Source organism: Stenella coeruleoalba (genome assembly GCF_951394435.1).
Source record: "Stenella coeruleoalba genome assembly, chromosome: X".
Taxonomy (NCBI): Eukaryota; Metazoa; Chordata; class Mammalia; order Artiodactyla; family Delphinidae; genus Stenella; species Stenella coeruleoalba.
Window position 1 is genome coordinate 84,065,379 of NC_137152.1, and position 19,679 is coordinate 84,085,057.

At 44.1% G+C, this 19,679-nt stretch overlaps 1 protein-coding gene across 1 annotated transcript in view; it reads right to left on the reverse strand.

Moving 5' to 3' along the window:
- The window catches only part of LOC307180627 (uncharacterized protein), a 122,965-nt gene that overhangs the window by 75,080 nt on the left and 28,206 nt on the right, over positions 1–19,679 (reverse strand). The window contains exon 21 of the mRNA XM_079910997.1: positions 18,516–18,691. Coding sequence (XP_079767123.1) covers positions 18,516–18,691 — 176 coding nt within the window. The remainder of the gene's footprint in view (positions 1–18,515; positions 18,692–19,679) is intronic.

Sequence of the window (19,679 nt, forward strand, 5' to 3'; positions counted from 1 at the left end):
AGTCTAAGAGAAATTAAAGCAAACTCAATAAGTGAATTTTAGCTGTTAATTTGAAAAACAAATGTATATAATGATTACTATGTGTCAGGCACTTTAAAACGTCAACTCCTTTAATACTGGCAATTCTATAAACGAGGTACTATGATTATTATTCCAGTTTTCACAGATGAGAAAGTGGAAGCACAGATGTGTTAAGTCACTTGCCTAAGAGGTAACTGAACCTATAGGTGCCAAACCAGGGTTTACTCCCAGGCACCCTGGCTCCAGACTTTGTGTTTTGATCACCCACAAGAGTCTCCAAAGAAAATTAAGAATAATTCAGCCTTCCTTATTCAGACTAACTGGAAAGCCATCCGCAGTTACTGAAAAGTTGAGATCATAGAGGACCTCTTTAAAGTGCCATTTAAATAATTTCCAGTACTACCAGTAATTAGAACGAATCCAAGCTGAAGCCAGGTAAGGCCCTCGAATTCATTTTAAGGTATAAATATAAACTTATCCTTAATAAGTGAAGTATTTCTGTATATAAAAGTTGGTATAAAATGCTAGACGTTAGTTGAAAACGTTTCCTTCTTTTATTTTTAAACACTCTAAAGAGAAATATTGCAGACTTTATGGCTCTTTTTCTCTAAAGAGAAAAAGTGCAGACTTTATGGCTCTTTACCGAATTCCAAAAGTTAAAAGTGAGCAGAATCTGAATTAGATATTACTGCATTTATATTTTGTTTGCATCTTCCTAGAAAGGACAGAGAAAGGGAAAGGAGAATATACAATATAGTTTTGGTGTTTTTTTTCTTATTGCAGCTTTACAAACACCTCTTTTGCTGATTGGTACGGAGAACGGAAGATCTGTCTGTATATCCAAAAGAGATTTGATGTGATCTTGCCTGTTTGCTGGCTTAGGCAAACTTAATGCTATACAAGCAGTGGGATTATTTTGCCGGCACCCTGCAACGTGGCATGGCTACATATATAACCTGAAGAAAATACAACAGACCAAATTTTGTACCATGGTTAAATTTGAACATACTAGTAAGGATAACAGACTGTGTTTGTAGTTCTAAGCCTGTTGAAAGAAGCAGTGATTTTTTGGAGTGACTCTGTTTGGGCACATTGCTGTTACTTAGATAATTTTGGAAAATTATTTATGGGACACATGTAAATGCAGGGTATGAAAACGGAGCCACGTGTTTACGATAGAGCCTATTATGAAACCTCAAGATGCATTTAGGAAGCATCTGTATACAATCACTGGATGGAATCCAACAGCAAGACCTGATGTCTGTCCCAACTGTAGCTTCTGTAATGGGCAAATCCACTAATGGTGATTGAGGTCAACTTCTTTCACCAAAAGGCAAACCCTGGAGTTCTAATTATAACTTTACTTGGGAAGGGTCAGATATTCTCCTGTCAGAACTAAAGGTCGTATCATTTATTCTTTCCCTGTGATGATTACCAGGAGTTATTTTAGGATTTAAAAATATATTTAGTTACACCAGTGGGTGCCCGTCAGCTCTTTGTAACATACATTGGGGAAGGGACGCTAAGGCTATGGGTAAACACCTGTATGAACACAGCTTATATGAGCTAGGCAGTTTAGGCACTGCATGTATCAGGTGCTGTGTTTGTTTAGGTGAGGCAGGCTGATAAGCTATTTTTCTTGAATGTTGTTTGGCAAGGTTTACTGGGAACAACTTTTACTTCTTTTATATTTCTGTTTTGGGGTGGACGTTTAGGAGGTCAGTGCTAGTGGCTTTGTTTAACACAGAGAAATGGGAAAGGAGAATAACAGACATTTGTGATGCTGCTAAATTAAACACAAATACTCAAATGCTTTTGGTTCAAACACAAATATGTACAACTCAAGTAGAGATCCTATGTGAATTTACTTTCAGAAAGTAAAATTGACTTAATCTGGTAACATTATCCAATAGAACTTATGAGATATTGCTGTGCCTTTATAGAAATGGTAATCGAAACATGTTTTTCTTTGTTCCTTTAAGAAGCTCGTTAATTAACTAGAAGTGACTTTACTGTCAGTGTCAAGCAATGGGAAAGAAGAGAAACAATTGTAGGTAGTGCTCCCTGTCAGAGTACTCAGTGTGCTCCCTTCCCCCAGCACAGTGTAAATTTTAACAGCTCTAGGTGATGAGCCCATTCCTGGGGACTACCACAGCCTGGAAACAGAAAATTACATCCACCGTGAAAACTTCTTTTGAGGACAAAGAATGAAAAGGGGCGAGAAGACAGGGATTCCTTACAGGGTTTTTGCTCATAAACTATGTCATTTGTGATGGTATGATTCTCTGGTACAGTTTGAAAATCGCATCCGCGTGAAGACCACTTAAAAATTAAATAAGTGTGTTTCAAGGCTTTAAAAATTATTAGACAGGGAGAATTGAAGTGGTCCTAGCTTGGCTCTTGTTATCCACTCATTGTAACTATTTTTATGCCAGCCCCCCCAAATAATTCTAACTATAGTCTTTGAAAGTATTGTGAGATGGGTTTTTACATAAACAGCCACATTGTTTTCTTGTTACGATATCACACTGCCATCTACTGCTGGTGGATATGTTCCCATATGATGTAAATGAGTGACCTTTGCCAGTTTTCTTTAGAATAAAAGCAGGCTTTGAGGACTAAGTTCTATCAATGAACTTTGCATTTCCATAACATCACCAGATGATTTTTAATTATCTACTTCATGTAGCCTGTTTGGGTCCAATGATAATCTAAAATGTACATGATGCTCTACCTTTTTTTCCCCACAAAATCTGGAAAAACATGGCATATCCTGTGCTCTCTAAAAACTGACAGGCACTTGCAATAGTTGACTATCACTGGATTCTGAAATTCTAATTTAGTCTAGTGTATCTGTTTTTATATGGGACACTTTGATGCAATTCAAAGTCTCCCAAATAGGGAGGGGTATCAAGATGGTGGAGTAGGAGTATGTGGAGCTCACCTCTCCCCACAAACGCAATAAAAATACCCCTACACGTGAGGCAGTTCTCACAGAAAGCCAACTGGAAACTGGCAGAAGATCTCCTACACAACCAAAGCTGCAAGGAATATCTCTACGTATCCAGGAAGGACAGAAAATAATTTTAAAGGCATGAGGACGGTCCTGGCACCCCTGGGAGAGATCTGTAAAGGAGGAAAGATACACATAGGCAGACACTTGCCCTGGGGATCCCCCTTGCCTGATAGAAAAGCCCTGGGATAGTTGGAGGGGCTGCAAAAGCCTAAATTCTACTCACAAGGAATGCATGGATGCTGGCTTGCTAACAATCAGGGCAGAGAGAGACTGGCACTGGCAGCTGTTGCCTTGCTGCACTTCCCAACCCAAAGCACACACAAGGTGGTGGGGCCTCAGATGCACACAGCAGCTGAGCATTGAATCTTAGGTACACATTCAGGGAGAGGACTTGATCTAGATGTGTGGAGACAGCCCGGAGGGCCTGGTGTATGGTCTGGGTCAAACCAAGGAGCCCATTGTGGCCCACACATAGTGGGGGCAGGTCCTGCCACAGTGCCCATTGTCAGTGTGCACACAGTGGGGGCAGGTCTGGCCGTGGTGGACTTTGCCAGCACATGCACCAGATGGCGCCATGGAAAGGCACAGCAGCTGGGCACTGCATGTCGTTTATTTCACGGTGGGAACACACTGGCCCCGCTCACTCTACACCATAGCTTGGAGCCAGATCTGGAGCTGACAGGTCCTGGGAGAGGTCTGCCACAGAGGCAGCCCAGGTTCCAGGCAGCGGCACAACCACCTCAATTCCTGTAGCCACAGGTCCGCGGCCGCCAGCACCAGCCTACTCCACACCACAGCCCAGCACTAGGTCTGGGATGAAAACACAACAGAGAAAGGGATGCAACCTTGGGCTGCTTCTGGGCAGGACCATAGATAGATGCCTGCAGGGGAGGCACATAGGTTTGCGGTGACCACACGGACCTCATTAGCTTCAGTGGTCACCTCTTTGCATCAGGGCATGTGCTCAGGGGCAAGGGAACCTGACTGAACCTGAACCTCAGGGCTTCTACTCCAACAGCTGGGAAGCAGACCCCAGCCCCAACAGGGCTGTGACACCCATCGAGCAAAGAGGAGGCCCCAGCCAACAACCAGTGCAGGCTCTGGTCAACACAACTTCAAACACACCCCCTATCAAGGGAACAAGGGCCAGCACACTTTAAGGAAATACATGGCACGCACCCACACCAAAACCAGCCCTTGCACAAAAAATATTGGACTCATACCGTCTACACAGGGATCCTCCAACCTAAAAACACCCCTTCAAGAACACAGTAGATTCATGCTTCTCCTAAATTCAGAGAGAAAGAAAGTTAAGTGGAATGAAAAACAGAGAACTCTTCCCAACAAAAAGAACAAGAGAAATCCCCTGAAGGAACAAATAATGAAAGAGACCTCACCAGTCTACTAGTCCCCAGATTCAGAAAGGAGGTAAGAAAAAGGCTAAAGAAATTAAGAAAGATTATTGATAGAAATGCAGATCCCTGCAACAAGGAACTAGAAACTCTAAAGAGAAATCAATCAAAACTAGACAACTCAATTGCCGAGATAAAAAACAAACTAAAAGCAATAAATAGCAGACTAACCAAAGCAGAAGAATAAATAAGTGATCTGGAAGATAGAATAATGGAAATCACCAAATCAGAACAGCAGACAGAAAGACAAATTTTAAAAAATGAAGAAAACATATGAGATCTATAGGATAATATAAAGCATGCGTAATATGCATAATCATATGCATAATGTGCACAGTCATATGCATAATAGGGGTACCAGAAGAAGAGGAGAGAGCAAAGGGGATAGAAAATGTATTTGAAGAAATTATGGCTGAAAACTTCCCAAACCTAAAGAAGAAAACCGATATCCAGGTACAGGAAGCGCAGAGGGTCCCACACAAGAAGAACCCAAATAGAGTGACACCAAGACGTAGCATAATTAAAATGGCCAAAGTGAAAGATATACAGAACTACAAAGTCAACTGGGAAACAAGGTTTAAAATGGCAGTAAGTACATACTTATCAATAATTACTTTAAATATCAGTGGACTAAATACTCCCATCAAAAGACAGAGTGGCTGAATGGATAAAAAAACAAAACAAGAATGTACAATATGCTGCCTATAAGAGACTCACTTCAGGGCACAAGACACAGACACATTGAAAGTGAGGAGATGGAAAGCTATTTCATGCAAATGGAAACAACAAGAAAGCGGGCTTAGCAGTACAGATATCAGACAAAATAGACTTAAAACAAAGACAAAGAAGGACATTATATAATGATAAAGGGATCAATAAAGAAGAGGATATTACACTAGTTGGCATATATACAGCCCATATAGGAGCACCTAAATATATAAAACAAATAGTTACAAATATAAAGGGAGAAATTAACAGGAATACTATGATACTAGGAGACTTTAACACCTCACTGACATCAATGGACACATCTTCCAGACAGAAAATCAACACAGCAACAGAGACCCTAAATGACACAGTAGACCACTTGGACTTAATTTATATCTACAGGACACTACATCACCCCCATAAACAGAATACACATTCTTTTCAAGCGTTCAAGGAACGATCTCTAGGAGAGGCCACATACTAGGTCAAAAAACAAACCTCAACACAATTAAGAGGATAGAAATGACTTCAAGCATCTTTTATAACCACAGTGTTATGAAACTAGAAATCAACCACAGAAAGACAAATGGGAAAACAACGAATACATGGAGACTGCACAACATGCCACCAAAAAATCAGTGGGTCAATGATGAAATCAAAGAAATCAGGAAATACCTCAAAACAAATGACAATGAAAACACAACCTTCCAAAATCTATGTGATGCAGCAAAAGCAGTTCTCATAGGGAAGTACATGGCGATTCAGGCCTTCCTCAAGGAACAAGAAAAATCTCAAATAAACAGAAAGAGAAAAAGAATTAGAAAAGGAAGTACCAAAAAAATCCCAAAGTCACTTCTTTGGGAAAGATCAGAGGGAAAGAAATAAAATAGAGATAAAAATAGAAAAGATCAATAAAACCAAGGGCTAGATTTTTGAAAAGACAAACAAAATCGACAAACTTCTAGCCAGGCTCACCAAGAAAATAAGAGAAAGGGCCCAAATAAACAAAATAAGAAATGAAACAGAAGCAACAACCAATACCACAAAAAAACAAAAAAAAAAGCCACAAAAACCAAAACACATAAGAGAATACTATGAACAGTGTCATGCCAACAAATTAGACAACCAAGAAGAAATGGACAAGTGTCTAGAAATATACAGCCTGCCAAATTTGAGTCAAGAAGAAACAGATAATTTGAACAGACCAATCACTAGAAGTGAAATAGAATCTGTTATTAAAACAAAACAAAAAAACCTCACTGCAAACAAAAGTCCAGTACCAGACAGCTTCACCAGTAAATTCTACCAAACATACATAGAAATTACACCTATACTTCTCAAACTCTTCCAAAAGATTGAAGAGGAGGGAACAGTCCCAAATTCATTCCATGAAGGCACCATCACCGTGATACCAAAAGCAGACAAAGATACTACCAAAAAAGATAATTACAGGCCAATATCTGTGAAGAATATAGATGCAAAAATCCTCAACCACATATTAGCAAACTGAACCCAACGCTACATTAAAAAGGATCATACTCTGTGATCCAGTTGGATTCATTCCAATTGCTCTGATACCTTTAATTTTTGCCATTTTAACTACAGTGTGTCTTGGTGTGGTCTCCTTTGGCTTGACCCTGTTTGGGACTCTCTGTGCTTACTAAACCTGGATATCTCTTTCCTTTCCCAGGTTAGGGATGTTTTCAGCTATCACATCTTCAAATATGTTCTCTGCTCCTTTCTCTTTCTCTTTCTCTTTCTCTTCTCCTCAGACCCCTATAATGCAAATGTTAGTACACTTGCTGTTGTCCCAGAGGTCTCTTAAACTGTCCTATTTCTTTTTCTCTTTTTTCTTTATTCCAATTCTGCTTCAGTTATATCTACTACTCAGTCTTCCAGCTTGCTCGTCCATTCCTCTGCATCATTTCATTTACTGTTGATTCCGTGTAGTGTATTTTTCATTTCTGTTATTGTATTCTTCTCTGTGTGGTACTTCTTCATATTTTCTAAATCTTTGTTAAAAACTTCTCACTCTGTTCATCCAATCATCTCCTGAGTTCTTTGAACATCTTTATGATCATTACCCTGAACTCTTTATCAGGTAGATCGCCTATCTCCACTTCACTTTGTTCTTCTTCTGGGGTTTTATCATGTTCCTTTGTTTGGAATAGATTCCTCTGTTGCCTCATTTTGTCCAATTTGCTATTTTATTTCTCTGTGTCTGTTAGGTTGGCTCCATTTCCCAACCGTAGAGAAGTGGTTTTTTGTAGGAGACATGCTGTGTGTCCCAGCCAAGCTCTCCTCTCTGGTCACCAGAGCTATATGCTCTAAGGGTGCCCCCTGTTAGGGCTGCATGTGTCCTTCTGCTGTGACCAGCACACTACTGTGGGTGGTGTGGTAGGTGTGGCTGGCCCCTGGTCCAGTGGGTTGCCAGGCCCTGCCTTGTGCAGAGGCTGGTGGCCACTGGCGAGTGAGGCTGGGTCATGAGGCTGCTGGCTGAAGTGCCCCATGAAGTCCCGGGATTAGCGCTGGCCCACTGGTGGGTGGTGCTAGGCTCTGCAGTGGGTGGTGGTGGGGCTAGAGGTCCTGTATCTAGTGTCAGCCTGCTGGTGGGCAGGGCCAGCTCCACATGGCTGGCTTCCGGGTTTGGGGGTGTCCAAAAGCTGGTGTTGGCCCACTGTTGAGTGGGGCTGGATCCCAGGACAGCTGGCTGAGGGGTGTCTTGGAACTGGTGTTGGCCTGCTGGTGGGTGGGGCTGTGGCCCAGGGAGTCCTGGAGCTAGTGCTGGCTCGCTGGTGGGCAGAGCCAGGTCCCTGGGTCTCTGGCTGCAGGGCCTTGGATTCCTGAAGCTGGTGCCGGTTTGCTGGTGTGTGGGGCCAGTTCCTGACATGGCTGGGTATGGGGTGTCCCAAAGCTGGCACCATCCCACTGGTGAGTGGGGCCAGATCCAGGAGCAGCTGGTTGAGGGGTCCAATGTGTCCCAGAGCTGGTGCCAGCCTGTTGGTGTTATGGGCTGGGTCCTGGTATGCCAGGCGGCAGGGCTGCGGTGGTTCTTGGGCTAGTGTTCCCAGAGGAATATTCCTTTTTGCATATTTACAAATATGTACATTAACAGAAGATGTTCTTTAATTTTATTACATTTTCATGAGACTGGATTTCTTCTAAAAGCTTGAAGCTTTTAAAGATATTCCATATTGAAATTTAATGGTGCTCTTTAAAGAAAATTGTTGCTGATCATAAATGTTGACAATTTTCTTGCTTCTCACCTTTCATACCTTTATGAACTCTGTGTTGTATGTGTACAGAATGGTAATACTTGATAAAATTGTAACTATAAAGAATCCATTCCCTTCTAGTCAAACTATCCTGACACAATAATATCAAAGTACGATAGTAAAGAGAAAGCTTTGCCAAAAATTTGAGAAAGAAAAAGAGATTTCGGTACGCTACCATGGATGCCTTTGTGGTCCTTCCTAAACTTACTGCAGGGGTGAGAGCTCTAGCGCTTTGTAGCTACCCATTCGCTAATTCAATGTAGGTATTTCCTGAATAGAAGTATTTGTTACCTGGAAAGACATAGTAGTTGAAAACCATTTGAGCTTGAGTACTGTGGGTATTATGCTCATACTGATAATTGTGCTTTCAAATGGTGCCTGAAGGTGAATATTTTTCTTTACCTATGCAATATACATTCCTAAGTGGTCTCAAATTTTCATTAGTGCATTTCCTCCCTCATACAGTCACATGTTTGGGGGGAATTTGCCTGCTAGTTCCAAGGGTGAGACCAGAGTTACTCTAGATCTCACGCAATAATCCTATGTCCCTAGTCACAGTCATTGGTTCAAGATTGGGCCTGAGTCTTTATATCTTTGAGCCACTGGATCAACTAACCTAAAGTCTCCTCTACCTCTGGGCTCTCAGTTATATAAGCAAGTATCTTTCCTTATCGTATACACAAAAGTGGATTTTACTTTCTATTACTTGTAACTTTGTTACTTACTGCTATATATGTTTTTGAAGATATGTTATCAGGTGAATGTAAGTTCAGAATTTGTTATCTTCTTAATACATTTTCTTTTATGATTTGATAGTAGCCTTCTTGGTTGCAATCGCTTGATGTCTATTTTGCCTGATAGTAATACAAATTAACCACGTTTCTTTCAGTTTTACTGATCATTGGTATTTTTTACCATCACTTTATTTTCATCCTTTCTGACAGTCTACTCTACCTGCTTCATGAACTACTGAAACACGTTCATAATGCCTGTATTAGACTGTTCAGACTGCCACAACAAAAATACCACAGACTAAGTGGCTTAACAACAGAAATTTGTTTCTCACAGTGCTGGAGGCTAGAAGTACAAGATCAAGGTGTGAGCAGGGGTGATTTCTTCTAAGGCCTCTCTCCTTGGCTTGAAGATGGCCATCTTCTTGCTGCTTTTTCACATGGTTGTCCCTCTTTGTATACACACTTCTGCTGTCTCTCTGTGTGTCCTATACTCCTCTTCTTATAAGCACACCAGTCAGATGGGATTAACGTATCCCCTAACAGCCTTAAATTCACTTAATCACCGTTTAAAAGCCCTATCTCCAAATCCAGTCACATTCTGAGGCACTGGTAATTAGGGCTTCAGGATATGAATTTTGGGAGAACACAGTTCAGTCAATAACAAAACCTAATGTTAAGATGACGTTATCATAGAAAACAAGAGAGCAGAGCCAGGAACAATGATGCGGAGCAAGCACGAGGACTGTATGTTAGGCTTTCATTTTCCTATAGCTTCTCCAGTTCCTAAAATTCTCGAATGGCCAATGAATCCCAGGCATTTGACTGAGAAATTTGCATTGCTACTACCTCAGCCTGGACCTAAAGGATGGGAACTAGTATTCCACAGTAGTTAGTAGCTCACAGCTTAAAATCTAACACTTTCCTCTTATCAATAGATCTGCTATTTTCTTCCAAGATACTTCACCCTTCTTATCCTCAGCTTCTTAATTAGATACAGAGACAAAATAATTAGGCATACAACTCCAACTGTGAGAATTAAATGAAATTGAGATCTACTTCTGCACATAATCAGGGCTGATTGCTGGGTGGAAGGTTTGGAAAGCTGATTCCTCAGCCATTTATGCACAGAATATTCAGGCTCATTCTATTCTAACAGCTCTATGTTCTAGGTCATGCCACAGCATTGTCAATGAGACATGCAGAAGGGGAAGAGTTGCGTCTGTGCACTGGGGTTAGACCTTTTGGAGCCCCAATTATCTCACCAAATACCTCCCTTACTATTTAGCAAGCAGAGCCACGTGCAGTTCCCTATTTCGACTACTAATCTTCCGTTAAGACAGAGATATTGTCTGAATTTGTTCATGGTCCTATCTTCCCTTCTTAGCACTAAGCTTGACATGCACTAGGTGCATGAATGAATGAATAAGTGGATGAATGATAGTTATATTCCACACATATATCTTTCTTGTCTGACAGTTCGTAGCCCCTGGCAGGTCAGAGCCTTAGGCTTACAGCTAAGTCCAGTGGTTAGGACTCGGTGCTCTCACTGCAAGGGGCCTAGATTCGATCCCCGGTTGGGGAACTAAGATCCTGCAAGGTGCGCAGCACAGCCAAAAAAAAAAAAGAAAAAAAGATGGATGCATTATGTTGAACAGAAATTATAGCTCAGTGAAGTTGGTTTTTAATATGTCTTTGTATCCCTTCCAGAATCTAGAGCTGTGTCATGCTCATATGTGGAATCAACCTGTATTTTCAGATTGAACTGTACAGTTGGGTTTTTCGTTTGCTTGCTTGCATGCTTGTTTTTTTTGTTTCTTTTGGGTTTTTTTTTTTTGCCACAGCCAAGAATATTCTCAGGATCTCCTGACTTATACATCCAACCACATGCTCCCCACCCAGATTTTTCATAGGCTCCACAAACGACATGGTCAAAACAGAACGGTCAGTTTCCTGGCATTGCACCAAAGCTGGTCTTCCATTCATTTCCCCATCGAAGAAAACCACCCTAACCCAGCTGCAAAAATCCAAATTCCAAGAGACACACTTAATTCCTCTCTATCCTTACCACAAACGTGGACTTCATCAACAAGTTCAGTACTTCCAAGATACATCTCATCTCAAACCCCATCTCACCCCTTCCATTGCTACGACTGTAGTCTACGTGACTGTAACCTCTCACTGTCATGTGTGTAGTAGCCTCCTAATCTTGTCTCTTGATCTTACAGTTGCTCTATTTCAGTCTGTCCTCCAAGGAACATTTAGAATGAGCTTTAATAAGGTAGATTATAATAATAATTCCCTTCCTTTCAGAAAGCACCCAATGGCTCCATCATAATAAGAACAAAACCCAGAGTCCTTCCCATGGCCCACAGGACCTTCTGTTATTGGGCCCCTCCTACCATTCTCACCTCATTTTCTAACACTGTCCTCCCAATACACACTGGCATACAAGCTGTTCCTTAAAACTGCCAAGCTTGCCCATATCTTAGGGCCTTTCGTCTTGCTCTTCCCTCTGCCTCAAGGGCTCAGCTCCTATATCTGCCCACTGCTGACTGTGTACTTGTTGTTATTTCAATATTAAATCTAAGTTACGTCTTCAGAAAATCCTTCCTTGCCTTCCCCACCCTAGTCATTCTCTGTCACATTTTCCCATATTATTTTCTTAATGGCTCTCAAATCTTGAGTGTATCAACCCCTGTAGAATGTGAGCTCCATGAGAACCATGACCCTGTCTGTCAGGTTCTCTGATTTATCTCCAGTGCCTATCACAGTGCCTCACATATCACTGGTAACCAATAAATATTTGTTGAATGAATGACTGAGTGAGTGAATGATGTAGATTACGTATGCTAAGTAGTGAGGACTCAGGCATAGTCTGGGACATGGGATTTGGGAGGATGGGAGAGTAAGCTCAGGTGTCTCTGAAGCAGCAGTTTTGTTTAAACCCATGAAAACTGTGGTTGGAAAACTGGGTAGAAAGGACATGATAATTGAGGTAGTGCTTCTAGCTGTCTTGGGTATGAAAGTGTAGCATATGTTCTATACCTATTCTCCTTCTTTCCTAATAAAAGAATCCCCAATTTATTTGCGACAGTAATGTTTCCAGTAAAAGACGACATTTATAGCCTCCTTTGCAGCCAAGGATGGTCACATGACCGACTTCTACCTATTGAGGTGATGGCAGAAGTGTTGTATAGTAGTTCCAGGAAGGTGGCTAAAAGGGAGATGAATTTCTCAGACCAAGGTATTTCTCATACCATCTGTTGTGGACTGAACTGTGTCCTACCCAAATTCATATGTTGAAGCTTTAACCCCCAGTACCTCAGAATGTGACTGTGTTTGAAGATAGGGCCTTTAAAGAGGTGATTAAATTAAAATGAGGCTGTTAGGGTAGACACTAATCCAATATGATTGGTTTCCTTATAAGAGGAGTTTAGGACACATAAAGAGATACCAGGGTGTGTGCACAGAGGGACAGCCATGTGAAGAAGGAGTAAGAAGGAGGCCATTTGCAAGCCAAGGAGAGAGGCCTCAGAAGAAACCAAACCTGTGGACACCTGGATCTTGGACTTCTAACCTTTAAAACTGTGAGAAATAAATTTCTGTTGTTTAAGCTACTCAGCCTGTGGTGTCTTGTTATGGCAGCCATAGCAAACTAATACACCATCAGATAAGGTTTTCAAGTTTGACAGCTCATTAGAAACAACTGAGGTGAACCTTAAAGATACTGATGACTGGGCTTATCCCTAGAGGCTCTGATTCAGTTGGTTGAATCTGAGCATTCGAGGGGATCCTAATGGATATCCAGAGTTGAAAACCACAGGTCTAGGAGAATAGTTTTTTGCACTCCATTGAGCAGGCTGAGAGTGATGAATCTAGCATCGTTTAGAAGGCATCCCCCCGTATCTCCCTCCTTCCACTGTTTTTCCTCTACCCCATATGCCCCTTCTTTTTCTGCCCTATCCAGATCTCCACAGATGGACCCAGAGATGCCCCCACCTCTTAATCCTGTTCCATATCCAAGTTCAGTCCTAATTTAAGGAACATTTAATAGCTTCAGCCCCACTTCTGCCCTCCCTGTCAAGAAAAGTGAGTCTCGAGGGGCCTCACATTCTCTTACTCTGCTTGTTAGCCAGAGCCAGGGCAGCTCTCTAGAGGTAACTTCTTGCCTCTTAATCCAATTATAAAATGGATGAAAGACATGAACAGAGGGCAAACAGGCTTAGGAAAAGCTATTCAACATCTTTAGCCATCATGCAAATGCAAATTAAAGGCACAATGAAATGTTAAACCCACCTATCAGAATGGCTGAAAAAAATGGACAAAACCAAATGCAGGCAACACTGGATAAACTGAGTCACTCACACATTGCCAAGGGGAATGTAAAATGGTACAGGCCCTCTGGAAAACAATTTGGCAGGTTTTTCAAAACGAAACATGAGATTACCAAATGATACAGCAGTTGCACTCTGGGCAATTTACCCACAGAAATGAAAATTTATGTTTACACAAAAACCTTTACATGGAGTTCATCACAGTTTTACTCACAATAGTTAAAAAGTGGAAATAGCCCAGATGTCTTTCAGCGGGGGAATGGGTAAGCAAACTGTGGTACATTCACACCGTGGAATCCTATTCAGCAATAAAAAGGAACAGACGATAGACACACTTTACAACTTGGATGGATCTCAGGAGAATTATGCGGAGTGAAAGAAATCCATTCCTAACGGTAGTGTACTATATGATTCCATTTCTATGACATTTAGGAAATTATAATAGTGTTTGACAGAGTTTAGGGATGTGGGATCAGGAAGAAGGTGGGTGTGGCTATAAAGGCTAACATGAGGGAAACGTGTGGTGATGAAACAGTTTTTGATCTTGTTTGTGGTGATAGTTAGAACACCTACACTGCTGGTAAAAGTGCATGGAACTATATATATAAGTGTACACAAGTGTTCTAACACACAAATGAGTGCATGTAAAATGGTGAAACTGTGGTAAGCTCAGTGGATTGTACCAATGTCCATTTCTTAGTTTCGACGCTGTACTAAAGTAATACAAGGTGTTATCACTAGGAGAAGGTGAGTGATGGGTATACATGACCTCTCTACACATTTTTTTGCAACTTTTGGTAAATCAATAATTATTTCAAAATAAAATAGTTAAACAAACACTGGAGTTGTGGGGAAAATACTCTTAGGTACAGAACCTAAGAACCTAATAAATATGTTAACACAGTTTTAGACCTGTTAAATAATTAAGAAATCCATAATTAATGGAGTAAATATGGTACTTTACTTGCTAAATACGTTATATTTGTTTATAGAAGTGAACATCAGAACGGTCGCAACTTGTGAATACTGAAGTGGTGGGGAGAAGGTTATCAGGAGGCAAAGCTTGGATTTTAGGGTTGTCCAGGAATGGAGTCCTTACTCTATAATTTTCAAGCACTGTGTAGGTCGGATATAAATGCTAGAGACTGCCAGGGATGATGTGGGAGATGGGACCTTTTGGTCCTGGCCCCACTAACTCATGGTTGGGTCAGGGGAAGAGCAATCCAAGACACACAACATGCAATGTGCAATGTTACTCTTTAATATAAAGATAAACAAGGATCATGCGTTGGAAAAATATAAAACAACAGGCAGGCCTACACGGTAAACTTCGGCTTCCTGATTAGCTGGACTGCAAGCTTAGTCATGGATATGGCTTCAGTTAAGAGAAGAGAGGTGACAAATATGATGAGGATGAAAATGACATCTAAAGGCTCATTTGCAGAGTTTTGTTCTCAAGATCCCAGGTCAGTGGATGAGGGTCACATGTGGAATTTTGCCCTTGGACTGAAGAAAGTAAAGAGAAAGAATTGGGATGTCAGCAGAGCCAGCAGCCGTGAGTGTCAACCCCAGGGCACCTGACTTCTGTCCACCTTCACCTTCCTGAAACCCTAGACGTCTATTTCTTCTTATCTCTGAATTCTCAGAATTCACTTTTTGATGAGTAAAGAAATTTTTAGTTCTGGTATAGTCTAGTCATTGTACTGAAAGCACCTCTAGTGGGGCAGGATAGATGACCTCCCTTAGGACCAAACTGGAGACACTTGACCACACAACTTCACTGCTACATCTATGCTGCAAGAGCAAGCCTTCAAGTTTACCAACATGTATGTACCAGAATGAGCAGATGCCACTGCATGTAATGCTGAAAAAGAGGCGAAAAGCTAAATGCCTATCAATAATAGCTTATGGCTTCCTGGAATTCAATTGTTTAATATATTGATCTTAGAAAGAATAATGTAGCGTCACATATACTGAGAAGAAACTATGCTGGCACTAATAATAAAAGAAGTTTCAAAACAGTATATAAGATAGGATACCTGTATTTTATAATACATGGAAATGTATTAGTATGAAATTAGGGTATTTCTCACAAGTAAACGTTTGTAAGAAAAAATAGATTTAAAATAATTACCTGAAAATTCCCATTAATCACTCCTCTACTCCTCCCAGCTCCCTCCTATCCCCATGCAACCCCAGCACTCACTTCTGAGACCACTAGAGGTTCACCTCAGATGGGGTGGAGGATGCCTGCATGATGTCCTGCTGCTGCTGGGAGAGGGGTGCATGGAGCTGGAGGTGGGTGTAGACAGTGGGATGGAGAACACACTCTGGGTCTCGCTGGGGTCGGCATCCCTCACAAACAGCTCGTCATTCACGATGCACAGACTGAAGGAAAAATGGGCCCTCAGACAACTGGTGGATGCACACCCACACCCCCAAAACTGACTCTGCTCCCACTGGCACTCAGCAACCAGATTCCTTCCACGTCCCTCCTGTGTCTGTCTCCCAGGTTCCTTGACTGGTACCTCTGCCCCTCCCTACAGAGCCCACCTTTGGAGAGACTGTCTACCACCTTCACTTGATTTATAGGTTCATCCCCAACCCAGGGGCAATTTCGCATTTACCCTTTACCACAGTGCAAGGGGTGGACAGTCTGATCCCCATTCTCAGAAGAAGACACTGAGTCACACAGAGGTCATGGGAATTGACCAAGGTCACACAGTGAGTGAGTGTTGGGTCAAGGAGTGAACGCATAGGCCAATTCCAGGCCCATACTCTTCTTAACCACCAGGCTACACTGCTCCTGGGATCTCCCTGCTGGCTTTCCACAATACTAAGTAAACCTAAGGTCTTTGCCACCACATTCCCACGCCCCTGAGCCCAGGCGTGGATGGGCATTCCCACCCACAACAGGGCTCTCACCTGCAGTCGCGGGCAGGGGTAGCGATGAAGGTCCGGGCGAAGGAACGCACACAGCGCTGAGAACTTCCTTCCACTTCAACAGCAAACAAACAACAGTACCCCTTACAGCTGCACGTGCTGTACACGCTCACACTGCGGTCCCCAGTCAGGGTGTGACTGGACACTCATGCTGAGAGGGCAGTTGTTCACGGGGGCCAGGGTGTCGGGAATGGGGAGGGCAAATATAGGAGCAGTCTGCGCCCAGTGAAGGGCCCCTGACGACCACCACACAAGTTCACGGGGTGCATTTTTCACAGCCGCCCAAGAGGTGGATACTACTACCCTGTTTTGCAAATGAGGAAACTGAGAGGTTCAGTAACGGCCCAAGTTCTCAGAGTAAGGATCTGGGATGAGAGCCACCAAATTCCACAGCCTGTGTCCCCAACGCCCAGGGTGTGCAGGGCAGACAGGCATGGACACAGCTCAGACCTGGGTTGTCCGTGGGAAGCCTGAGGGCAGGAGAACACAGTGGGGAAGGGGAGGGGAGGTGGGGGAGGGCAGGTGGGGAGGGGAGGGGTGGAATGCAGGGAAGGGAAGGGAAGGCACAGGAGGGGGAGGGGAAGGGAAGAGAAGAGAAGGGGAAGGGAAGGGAAGGGGTCAGGGAAGCTAGGTGGTTCTGGGAGTGAGCCTGGCCAGGGGGAGGCAGCAGTGGGGCATCTGCGCTGGGGGTCTACACACACTCACCTGCCTCGAACACCCCACTGACGGAGAAGCAGAGCATCGTTTCCTGAAAGGGAAGAGCCCAGGCGCCTAGTCACCACCTCCACCTCCCACCCACCTGCGGCTTCCTGGGCCCGCCCGAGGGAGAAAGCAGGCGCTCACCGTCTGGAACCACGTGTCCACCACTAAGGAGCTGAAGTCATGCTGAGTATTGGGCAACACACAGAGAGTGTGCACAATGACACGTTTTGTGGGCTTCAGCAGCTGGACCCGCAGATCTGTGAGGGGAGGGGAAGCGAGCGAAGGTCAGGGGCTGCCACGCCCTGGGCCCTATGATTGACCCCTTCACCGCCCTTTCCCACCCAGTCTTCCCATCACACACTCACAGGGGTCCTTGAGCTTCTTCATATTCCTGCTGTCCTTGAAATACTCGCACAAGCTGCTTCTAGGAGACAAAGAGCAACAGTGGGTGGTGGGTGTTTGCAGGAGCTGCCTGTGTCTGCTGGGGGGCCACAAGGCCCGGGAGCAGAGGCTGTACTGTCATACTCACGGGGCTGGGTCCTCGGGGTGGAAGGGAATCGTCAGGGAGAAGCAGGCCTCCTCGTGATAAGCACCCGCGAGAACCTGTCTGTCTCCATAGTCATGGATCAAGTAGTACCTAAGGAGGAGCAATGAAGACAGTCTATCTCTGTGGTCTGGACCTCAAATGAGACTTGAAAACTCCCCTGAGCAGACCTGTGCTCAGGTGGCCTCACCTGTCCTAGCCCTCCCCCCGTTGCTCAGCTTCCCTGAGGTACTTACTGCTGCAGGAATTGCAGGACTAGGCTCTTCAGCTCATCAGATCCAAAGTAGCTTCCCTGGAATCAAATGGCACTTGAGACTATGCAGTAGATAAAGCCTCCCTGCAACACCCCAAATGTTGTTTGATCCTTTTCCTCACCTTGCAGAGCTTTACTATGTAGGAAGTGTCAACGTCAACGGTCACTGGTGGCGGTAACTCCTGGCCATCCTGGAGAAGGGAAGAGGAAGTCAGGAGTGGAGACCAGGGGAGTGGCCCTGGATGATCCGGGAAAAGGATGGGCCCAGGAGGGTGAGGGTCAGAGGTCAGGTGTGAAAGGGCCCTGGAAATTCCATGGGAAAGCTTACAGTGGATGTCTTCATCATGAGGTCCTGGAAGTCTCTAGTGTTATATTCAACTTGTGTGCGTGCGTGTGTGTATTTATGGGCATTTTTCCAGCAAGTATATCCATGTCATTTTCAGGAGTCCATGTCCCCCAAAATGGTTAAGGTTCTGATGCTAATATGTGATCTAGGCAAGACCCAAAGGGCTTGAGGGCAGGTGCAGAGGCCACCGACATTCGTAAGAGACAATGATTTACGTAGGCACTTACCAGGCGTAACAACTTCGGGAAACATTCTCTGATGGCCCTGTCCAAAACCAAAAATAGAGAAGAGGTGGTTGATAGTTCAAGGTTGCAATGCTTCCTTTGAGTTAAAACAGTAATACCATAAACAGAGATCAGTGTGTTCTGGCCAATCCAGCAGCACCCTTTGCCCACCTCTGCTCCTGATTTTAAGGGTTTTCAGTCCACTTGCCTGTTGAGCACTGAGCATCTGTCATCTTACTGTCTGAAAGGCACTGTCTCCTCACCTCTCTCAGTACCTTCACTTTAATATTCCTTCCCTGCCTCCCTTCCTCTCCTTCGCCTAGGTAGCTCCCACCCAGACTACTCGGACTCCCTTCTCCAGTGCCACAGGGACCAGCATTTCAAACCCCTGCTGCAGGGCTTCCTTCTCCTCCCTCCCTTCCTCCAGGGCCCCACTGAAGGCTGTGGGGAGAAGAGCGGATGGAGTGGGAGCCCGGGGCTCTGCTACCTCACTGGGGGTCCAGCACTCTGGCAAGACCCCGACACCCCCCAGGGATGGCCCAGGATGCTGGGCCAGCGAGGTGAGTGAGGTGGGGCTCAGGGAGGGAGATGGAGGGGATGAAGACAGAAAGGGAGTGAAGGTAGGAAGGGAGAGATGAGAGAGATATAGGGGCACAGAGACAGGGGAGAGAGAGACAACAAAGGGAAGGGAAAGAAGCTCTCCTGTGGTCGGGGTCCGGGAAGAAGAGAGAAAAAAGGGGAAACGGCACACTTGTTGCGGCTCTTCACCTGCCCCAGAATCGCCCAGACACACCAGGTAGGAATGGAAAATATGCACGTGTTGGGCTGGGGGCCCACTGGATGCTGGCTGAAACCTTGTCACCTGTGTGAGCTCAGCCAGACTTGGGCATGGGAAACCGAGCAGCCATGGGGGCAGATCTTCCCCAGAAAGAGGAAAGGGTCAGGTCCCAGCTCAGTATGGGGCTGAGGATCCGTGGCCCCCTCTGATGATCACCGTCTTCTCTCCCGATGACCCCTGCACCTCTCTGAGTTGGTTCTTTATCTGAGGAATCATACCTGTCTCAGGCTGCCCAGGGCTCCTGTGAAGGACCAGGCGGGATAATGTGACGTGTGCAGGGAGGGATGGGAAGTGCCCCTCAGAGGCCTGTCCTTCGGTCTCCTCTACCA